The 10,300-nt window shown below is 38.5% G+C and overlaps 2 protein-coding genes across 2 annotated transcripts; both read left to right on the top strand.

The window, feature by feature from the left end:
* Positions 1 to 2,549: 2,549 nt before the first annotated feature.
* LOC140879912 (bifunctional fucokinase/GDP-fucose pyrophosphorylase) lies at positions 2,550 to 7,786 on the top strand. Its single transcript, XM_073283875.1, has 7 exons — positions 2,550 to 3,007; positions 4,033 to 4,315; positions 4,489 to 4,847; positions 4,990 to 5,116; positions 5,328 to 6,335; positions 6,489 to 7,222; positions 7,299 to 7,786. The coding sequence occupies exons 1-7, from the start codon at positions 2,723 to 2,725 to the stop codon at positions 7,695 to 7,697; spliced, it is 3,195 nt and encodes a 1,064-aa protein (XP_073139976.1). The 5' UTR covers positions 2,550 to 2,722; the 3' UTR covers positions 7,698 to 7,786.
* Positions 7,787 to 8,199: 413 nt separating this feature from the next.
* LOC140877208 (cytochrome P450 703A2) lies at positions 8,200 to 9,744 on the top strand. The gene has a single exon (XM_073280739.1). The coding sequence runs from the start codon at positions 8,200 to 8,202 to the stop codon at positions 9,742 to 9,744; it is 1,545 nt and encodes a 514-aa protein (XP_073136840.1).
* The last annotated feature ends 556 nt before the right edge of the window (positions 9,745 to 10,300 follow it).

Consider the following 10,300-nt stretch of genomic DNA (forward strand, 5'->3'; position numbering starts at 1 on the left):
AACTTTAGAATTACTTTTAGGATGAATCAACATTAAAAATCACCAAAAAACTATAACAAAGTACAACAAAAAAATCACGCTTTCAAACTCTATCTATACATAAAGATAACAAATAATTATTGAAGTAAACAGTATAGACAGTGCAAAAAAAAAAAGGAACGAGTGAATTATACCTCTCAGTATTTAAACCTCCTGTAGTCTGATCTTTTTTCTCGGCCCTCAATTCAATCATAGTTAGCCTCATACACATGTGAAGATGTATCATATTACGGACATCATCATTGCTGTTCAAGGTAACGTACATCTTGTACTGTGGAGCTATGTATTGTAGTGACATAGATTGAGGATTAATTTGTTCATATTTGCTTGACAAACTCTGAAATAAATCATCCAAACTAGATCCACTCATAATTGAAATCACAAATAATTTCTCATTACATTTGCAGCAACCCAAAAAAGCAAGGTTGGAAGAAGACCATACTCCAGATTCCATTCTACAAAAATAAAAGTAGTTTTCAATCAATAAAAGTTCTCGCATACGATATTTGTAGAACTATAATTCATTTAAAGCTGAAATAAGTAAGATTTCATCTTTTAACAGCACAAATCAAACAAAATTTAACGTACAAGCATTTCAAACAAAGAACTATATATAATAAATCATAACTATAACCTCAAAGTTATTTAGAAAAATGTCAATCTAAACCAAATGTTATTATTTGGTAAAATATTTGATTAAGAGTTTTATGAAATTCATATACAAGAGAACCATGGATTTGGGCATCTAAAAAATACAACAAATGAAGATAACATTACAAAATATTAGAAGCCAAAAAAAATGGTGAATGGATTGCACAACAATATCATCTTCTTCGGATAAATAAAACTCGTTGGTAGATAGATGCGTAACAATGATTGAGTTTACAATTGATTTTTTTAAATCCCAAAAAAAAATCTTGAAGCGTTGCACTTCAATATTCATGCACTATTATCATCAATATTGAAAAATTAAAATCTTCACTTACTTCAACTAGAAGAAATGCAATAATTGGCTATAACATAATATCGTATCAAAACCTATATAAAAAATATAAAAACAAGACCCAACTTCATATAACCAAAAACATGAATCTATCTATCAAATTTGGGAATTTCGATTATAGCTCATACGATCTATTTTAACAATCGTTGAATAACAAAATCTTGCGGGCTACACCAATTAGAAAAACTTTAAATCACAAAGTTATAATGTCCGGGTAAATCCCCAAACCACAAGGGTAATTAATCGTTTCTTTATATCAACCAAAAATCATATATTTCAAGTAAAGAAAATAATAAAAAAACAAAATGAAGACTTCTCATTCATAATTTATATTAATGACATTATGTTTTTGGGTTTAAAACCTAATGAATATCAAGTTCCTCAATTCCACTTGAAATGATTCTGGATAGATCAAATCTACACAAATCTGGAAAAAAAAACATATAAAAAAGATCAAATCAACTGAAAAATCTCAACATTAACACACGACACAGAGGCATCGATGGTCAATAAACACATACAAAAGATGAGCACTTACACACAACTTCGGTCAATATGCAATAGCGAAGAACGGAGAAGGTGACTCATTGCTTGCTTCAGTCTCTTTGTAGGTGAGTTTCGTCGGTTGATGGGTTTCGTTGGTTGAGGCCGTGAGTTTTCTGCCGTTGAATGGGTGGTGAGGGCTTTAGATTGGAGGTGAGGTTCAGAAAAGAGAAATTTCAAAGCCGATGAAAATAATAGTATATGTATCTATATATATAAAGGGTAAATATGTAAATTGGGCTTTGTAGGGAGTGAAAAACAAATAAAGTAGCTTGTCAGGGAGTGCAAATAATACTTAGCTGTTGGAGGGACTGAATGCTGAAACTTGTTTATGTTTAGAGATTTTTTTTCTAATTCACCCATATAGTAATTGATTTGATTGATAGATTATAGTTTATTTGATTTGATTGGTTGAATTTTATATAAAAATACAAATTTACCATGTTGTCATTTTAATAATAAATAAAATATGAATAATATTATTTATAAGGGGTAATATAGTAATTTAAATTCGATGATTTGATTGATGTAAGATAAATAATTAATGATTTGATTGATGTAAAATAAATAATTAATAGAAAAATAAATAATATGGCGAGAAGAACGTAAGATTAGATAAGATAAACTATACATTGATTAATAATAATCCTACCAAACGGAGCCTAAGTATTTAATATAAGAGAAAATAATAATTATATCACTAATAGTGTACATAAATATATATATTTATATTTCAGTTGCCCAACAATATTTCCTCATCTCGTCCCCGATACCGGGTTTTAGTTGTTTTTTTTTTTCATATAACTAAAACACGATACCGAGTTTTAGTAGTCGAAGACGAGTTGAACATCATTGATCGGGACATATATATATATATATATATATGTATGTATGTATATTTTGACGGAGCGGATCCGAACAGATTTGGCAAAACCCGAGATCCATCTCATACCTACATGTGAACCAGTTTGGCCCGTGTCGTCGGGTGGGTTTAAATTAAAGACAAGATCTCGCCGGTGTAGTTGTCGAAGCCCGATAAGAGAGCAAACGACGTCGTTCTCATCCCCCAATCATCTCCCATCATCATAAGATAATACTCCGATAAACTCAACAAAATCGAAGCTGCTGACTCTGCCAATGGAAAGTCGATCAAAGGCCAACCTCGCGGCGACTCTGCGGCGGGCCTGGTACCATTTGAGGCTGTCGGTGCGAGACCCAACCCGAGTTCCGACGTGGGACATTATCATTTTGACGGCCTCTAGCCCCGAGCAGGCTGAGCTCTTCAACTGGCAACTCGCCCGCGCTAAACGAGTCGGCCGCATCGCCCCATCTACGCTCACCCTGGCGGTTCCTGACCCCCTTGGCCAGCGCATTGGCTCCGGCGCTGCCACTCTTAACTCCATTCTCGCCCTCGCAAACCATGTATGTATTGTTCGCTATCATAAACCACTCTTAAATAAATTATTTTTGAAATGTAAATGATATTTAACTGTAATTTACTTGATGGTTGTTGGTCATCTACCTGCTTTCCGTCACACTAAAATGTTTGCGTTGCTCACTTGCTGTATTGAAAGTGTTCAACAAATGTGGCGAATGTGATAAATTTGGCATAATAGTGCTGTAATTTTTTTTTTCACGGAAATTGATGGACATAATATAATATTGCTGTAAAATTGGTTGACATGATGAGCCGGTGGCCTTGTGCTAAGTTTGCGAGTTTGTTGCTGCTCGAAATGCATGTGCTTTTCTCAGTTTACATGTGTTGGCACTTTTCTTGTGTGTTCATTACTAATCATGCATTAATGCTTGTGCTTTTAACTCAGTTACAACTGCTTAGATTTATTTATCGGCAGCATCGAGCTAGAAGTTGCAAATTGTGGGATCTCTATGAATTGAATCTTACTAAACTGAACTAACGATATATTTGCAAGCATTCACCACAGAATTTATGTACACAGATGTCATTTGGGCTATGGATGGAGGGATCCAATGTTAGATGTTGTTGGTGCTATGAATGAAGGAGGGATCCAATGGTTGTCTCATTTTTGGTTAGCCCAAATTCATAATATGGCCCACAATAAGTTAGTGTTTGTATGGCATAGCACATCCTAGCGGAACCTTGGGCGACAACTCTTCTCATCCTCTATGTTAAAAGTAAACAAAAATAATCCTACAAATCAAAAGCATACCAAACAACATATACTTTCTTCTCTCTCTATGTTACTCATCTCTAATTTTCAATTTCTTATCATATCGAGTAAACATCCATCACTTTTATCCCATCCGATAAGCCAAATGGCACAGTAGGTATTGTCTCACCTGTTCCTTCAGTTGGAATGTTGGATCAAGGCCACATAGGCTTGGTGCTACTCAATTGAGTTATGTTAATCAGAAGTTTATTAGTTTATGGCTGCTAATTGATCTCAAATATCATTTTTCATCAACAGTTATCAGGTCCAAGCAACTGCAACTCTGTTTCTTCCGCATCCAATGAGAGTTCAAATAATGAAATTCCCCTCCTACAGCTTGTTGAGTTAATCAGCAAAAAGCATATCTTGTTGCTTCACGCTGGAGGAGACTCTAAAAGGGTTCCATGGGCTAATCCAATGGGAAAAGTTTTTCTTCCACTCCCATACCTAGCAGAAGATGACGCTGATGGCCCAGTTCCCTTGCTTTTTGATCATATACTTGCGATTGCTTCTTGTGCAAGACAAGCTTTCCAGAATGAAGGTGACTTGTCCTGCCTGTTAGCTGTAATAAAACTTGTCAGGAATCAAGATTGCTTTCATTCTATGTTATAACATCACCTATTGTTTGGTAATGTTCTGCCCCAGAATTGCTCACTGTTCTATTTGCTATCGTGGCTTTGCTTCTAAATGAAAGTTGAAACTCTTCTTTGGCAGGAGGGATGTTCGTAATGACTGGGGATGTTCTTCCTTGCTTTGATGCTTTCAGCATTGTTCTTCCCGAGGATACAGCCTCTATTGTCACTGTTCCTATAACTCTTGATATTGCTTCCAACCATGGTGTTATTGTGGCTTCTAAATCACCAAATGACAATAGTTCAATTGCTTTAGTCAAGAATCTACTTCAAAAGCCTACCATTGAGGAGCTTGTAGAGAACCAAGCGATGCTATCTGATGGCAGAACGTTACTTGATACCGGAATCATAGCAGTCAGAGGTAAAGCGTGGGTGGATCTTGTGACACTTGCCTGTTCCTGCCTGTCAATGGTATCAAATCTTTTACAGAGCAAGCAGGAGGTTAGTTCATTCTACCTTGATTGTCTGCTTATCGTTTTAATTGAATTTCTGCATTTCTAAGTTTTCTTGTAGTGATGTTTTGAGGATTGCAGATCTTCAGATTCTGTATATCTTTGTGGCGATTGTCTACTATCCTTTGCAGATGAGCTTATATGAAGATCTAGTAGCAGCATGGGTGCCTGCTAAGCATGAATGGTTGAAGCAACGCCCACTGGGTGAAGAACTTGTCACAAGATTGGGAAAACAACAGATGTTCACCTATTGTGCTTGTATGTCTTGGGATCTTAAGTTTATATTATTATGTTAGTTCATGCTTAGATTTTTTGTTCCAGACAATTCATAGTAATACCAGATCAACTATTATATTAGCTTTTAGAATTTTCAGTTTTCTTATGGAATTTTCAGATTTAGCAGTAGAGAAGTGTATTTGATTGTTTTCTCTTCGAAATCTATTTCATTCTTGCTTTATACTTTGCACAGTTGACCTCCTGTTCTTGCACTTCGGAACCTCAAGTGAAGTTCTGGATCACCTTAGTGGTGCTGGATCTGGGCTTGTTGGTAGAAGGCATCTGTGCTCTATCCCAGCAACCACTGAATCTGATGTTGCTGCCTCGTCTATAATTGTTTCTAGCAAAATAGCACCTGGTGTATCTATCGGAGAGGATTCTCTTGTTTATGATTCCTCAATTTCTACTGGGATTCAGATTGGTTCTCAGTCAATAGTTGTCAGTGTAAATGTGCCCACACAAGCGATGGCTGGGAATTCCTTCAGGTTCAGTCTACCAGATCGCCATTGCCTGTGGGAGGTTCCTCTAGTGGGACGTGTAGAGAGGGTCCTAGTATACTGTGGTCTTCACGACAATCCAAAAAGTTCATTTTTGAAGGACGGTACCTTTTGTGGGAAACCATGGAATAAGGTCTTAGATGATTTGGGAATCCAGGATGCTGATCTATGGGGAAAAAACGAGAGTAATGGCAAGTTCTTGTGGAATGCCAAAATATTCCCTCTTCTTTCATACTCTGAGATGCTTCTATTGGCCACATGGCTCATGGGATTGAGCGACAAAGATGACGGGTCCTTCCTATATTTATGGAAAAGATCTGATCGGATCACTCTTGAGGAGTTGCATAGATCAATTGATTTCTCAAAAATGTGGTTGAACTCCACTAATCATCAAGCTGTTATTGCATCAGAAATTGTTATGGCTTGCCTTAAATTTGGTTTGCTTGGGCGTAATTTATCTCAGTTGTGTCGAGAAATTCTACAGGAAGATGCCACTGGGGTTGAACTATGTAAAAATATTTTGTCCGCTTGCCATAAACTTCAACTTAAAAATCCACATATTCTTCCGAAAAGCAGGACCCACCAAGTGCACCTTGATCTTCTGCGAGCATGCAATGATGATGTGATGGCTTCAAAAATGGAACAAAAGGTATGGGCAGCAGTTGCTGATGAAACTGCTTCAGCCGTGAGATATGGTTTTAGAGGTAACATTTTTACAATTGTATTCTCTTACCTTGGCGATGCAAAACTTGATATAGACTTGTCAGATCAACTTAAATTTATGAATGAGCTCAGAGATCAGACTGTTTTCGAAATCTGCTCATCAATGGTTTAATATCCATGTGTTTTCCTTTCAGAAAATCTCTCGAGGTCCTCAAGTTGGTCTCATTCAATAGTTCATGACACTAGCAGTTCTAGTAATACCTTAGATCAATCTTTTCAGTGTAGGAAGGTCAAGGTAGAGTTACCAGTGCGAGTAGATTTTTCTGGTGGGTGGAGTGATACTCCCCCGTGGAGTTTGGAGCGCTCTGGGTGTGTGTTGAACATGGCAATAACATTGGAAGGCTCTCTTCCTGTTGGCACAATAATAGAAACGACAGAAATTACTGGGCTCTGGATCAGTGATGATGTAGGAAATGAGTTACGTATCAGCAAAGTTTCCTCCATTGCAACTCCATTTGATATCAATGATCCATTTCGACTGGTCAAATCTGCATTGCTTGTTACTGGAATTCTCAATGAAGGGACCCTTCAGTCCATAGGCTTGCTGATAAAGACATGGGCCAATGTCCCTCGTGGTAGTGGTCTGGGAACTTCCAGCATTTTATCAGCAGCTGTTGTGAAAGGTCTTTTGCAAATAACTAATGGTGATGATAGTAATGAAAACGTCACCCGTCTTGTATTAGTCTCAGAACAGCTGATGGGCACTGGAGGTGGGTGGCAAGATCAGATTGGTGGACTATATCCTGGCATTAAGTTCACTGCAAGTTTTCCTGGTATCCCATTGCGCCTCCAGGTCACTCCTCTATTAGCTTCATCTCGATTGATTGAAGAGTTGCAGCAACGACTTCTTGTTGTGTTTACCGGTCAAGTAAGAACTCTTTCTGATGTCTTCTTCTTACCAGATAATTATATAAATGTTTAAAATGTGTTTTTGTGCTGTGCAGGTCCGAGTTGCTCACCAAGTCCTACAAAAGGTGGTGATTCGGTACTTGCGACGAGATAACCTACTTGCGTCCAGCATCAAACGCCTAATTGAATTGGCAAAGATTGGGAGGGAGGCTTTAATGAATTGCAACATCGATGAGGTCGGGAATGTGATGCTGGAAGCTTGGAGGTTGCATCAAGAACTTGATCCATACTGCAGCAACGAATTTGTTGACAAACTCTTTGCCTTCTCAGATTCATATTGCCGTGGTTACAAGCTCGTGGGTGCTGGTGGTGGGGGATTTGCATTATTGCTGGCTAAAAGTGTTGACTCTGCTGTGAAACTTAGACATCTACTTGCTGAAAATCCTGACTTTAATGTTCAAATCTATAAATGGGAAATATTCTTACACAACTAACTGAAGTTAGCTTCTGTTGGTGTAAGAATGTTAATTATAGCTGTTTCCAGAAAGATTAATCTAAATATATGTTCAGTTTCTTCTACTTATTTCCATGTAGCATCTTGGATTACAAAAAAACCTTCTTCTTCTTTTGTTTTTGTTTTTTTTGTTTTTTTTTTTCTTTTGGGAGAGGAGTTTGGGGGGGACTGAAAACGTCGGTAAATAATTGTTTAAACAAAATGAATCTAATATTTATTTAAATATAACATTATTTTAATCTGTGCATTCTATAAACAAAATGAGATGATTATATGTATGCATAATAATATATACGCAACCTCAAAGATTGAGGAATGAGGCGTCAAGATGATGATGCACCTACCCTTTCTTTAATCAACTTCTAATAAATCGCTGTAACTATTTCCATATATAAGTTTGTGTCGTATTTTAGTATAAAACTTCATTTTATCAACAAAATTAACCTTCTTAATTGGTTAATCTAGCTGACTTCAAGAACGATATGATAGATTTTACAACATTTTCACTGATTCTTGTTTCTGTGATTATAGTCCCCGTCTTCACCATCAATTTATGGTTCAAGAAGAAATCCCGGCATGGCGAAAAACTGGTGGTACTTCCACCAGGTCCTCCAAGATGGCCCATTGTAGGCAACCTTCTCCAGCTGAGCACAATGCCTCACAGGGACTTGGCGAAACTGTGCGACGAATATGGCCCTTTGGTCTACATTCGGCTGGGGAGTGTTGATGCCATCACCACCAATGATCCCGATATCATACGCGACATCCTTCGACAACAGGACGATGTGTTCGCCTCCAGACCACGTACATTAGCCGCAGAGCACCTGGCTTACGGCTGTGGAGACGTGGCTTTGGCTCCTATCGGCCCCAAATGGAAGCGGTTGCGTAGGATATGCATGGAGCACCTACTAACAACCAAGAGGCTCGAGTCCTTTGTGACTCAACGAGCCCATGAAGCACAGCACCTTGTGAGGAATGTCTGGGAGGCATCTCGAAGGGGAGAGGTAGTGAATCTGAGACAAGTTCTTGGTGAGTTTTCGATGAACAACGTGACCAGGATGTTGTTAGGGAAGCAGTATTTTGGTGCCGAGTCCGCTGCGCAAGAAGAAGCAACGGAGTTTATGCACATAACACACGAGCTGTTTCGGCTTTTGGGGCTGATTTATGTGGGTGATTATCTGCCCTTCTGGAGATGGATTGATCCGTATGGATGTGAGAAGCGAATGAGGGAAGTGGAGAAAAGGGTCGATGATTTTCATACGAAAATCATAGAGGAGCATAGGAAACATAATGCAGATGAGTGTGGCATCGAGATGGACTTTGTGGATGTTTTGCTTGGTCTGCCTGGTGAAGATGGTAAGCAAAACATGGCTGATGTAGAGATCAAAGCATTGATCCAGGACATGATCGCCGCGGCCACGGATACATCCGCCGTAACAAACGAATGGGCGATGGCAGAGGTGATCAAGCACCCTCGAGTCCTCAAAACACTCCAACAAGAGCTGGACAACGTCGTAGGACCTGATCGTATGGTGACCGAATCCGACTTGACCAACCTCAATTACCTGCGCTGCATCGTGCGGGAGACCTTTCGCATGCACCCGGCCGGACCCTTCCTCATCCCCCACGAGTCCACCCGAGCCACCGAGATCAACGGCTACCACGTCCCAGAAAGGACGCGCGTGTTCATCAACACGCACGCGCTGGGAAGGAACTCCAAGATTTGGGACAATGTGGATGAGTTTAGGCCGGAGAGGCACTTGCCACAAGACGGGAGCCGAGTGGAGATAAGCCATGGAGCCGATTTCAAGATCTTGCCGTTCAGCGCGGGTAAACGGAAGTGCCCCGGCGCCCCCCTCGGGGTGACGTTGGTGTTGATGGCCTTGGCTCGGCTGTTTCATTGCTTTGATTGGAGTCCAGCTGAAGAAGATATTGATACAACTGAAGTGTATGGGATGACCATGCCTAAGGCCTATCCATTGTTTGCTATTGCCAAGCCTAGACTTGCCCCCCATTTATATTATTAATCATCTTATTACTTATATATGAACAATGCTTTTTTTATAATATGGTGTGGTTTATGCTCTATTCCCCAAGGCCATAATTACAATGCCAAAGATTCAGCATATTTAATAAAGTGTTTTTTGAATTCCACCCTTTTCATTATTTCACGACTTGTTGAAATGTTAATGAAACATCATTTTATGTTCAAATTGACGTAACATTCTATATTACATCAATCATTGATTGACATATGTGTTAATTTATTTATATGTTTAAAAACTATCACATCAATAGAAACTTAACTAGTGAAATTAACTGTCAATCTAACATTACATAAATAAGGTAAGTTTCAACTTAGCATATGGGTAATACCCCAATGATAGATCTAATGTCTCATGATTTGCCACGTCAACAATATATAATTAATTACGTCTATGTGTAAAAATACAAACCGTTGAATGCATGATTTGAGTATTACCCATATGCTAAGATCTCATCTACCCATAAATGATCACATATGAAACTCGAGTGTTTCCAATTTGGAAACAAATGTTTACTAAAACTAGTGAATTATGATTA

Source organism: Henckelia pumila, chromosome 2, assembly GCF_033568475.1.
Source record: "Henckelia pumila isolate YLH828 chromosome 2, ASM3356847v2, whole genome shotgun sequence".
Lineage (NCBI taxonomy): Eukaryota > Viridiplantae > Streptophyta > Magnoliopsida > Lamiales > Gesneriaceae > Henckelia > Henckelia pumila.

Coding starts and splice junctions, on each gene's coding strand:
- LOC140877208 (XM_073280739.1), top strand. CDS start 8,200: ATGATAGATTTTACAACATTTTCACTGATTCTTGTTTCTGTGATTATA.
- LOC140879912 (XM_073283875.1), top strand. CDS start 2,723: ATGGAAAGTCGATCAAAGGCCAACCTCGCGGCGACTCTGCGGCGGGCC. Junction 3,008..4,032: donor TTCTCGCCCTCGCAAACCAT/GTATGTATTGTT, acceptor TTTCATCAACAG/TTATCAGGTCCAAGCAACTG. Junction 5,117..5,327: donor GATGTTCACCTATTGTGCTT/GTATGTCTTGGG, acceptor TACTTTGCACAG/TTGACCTCCTGTTCTTGCAC.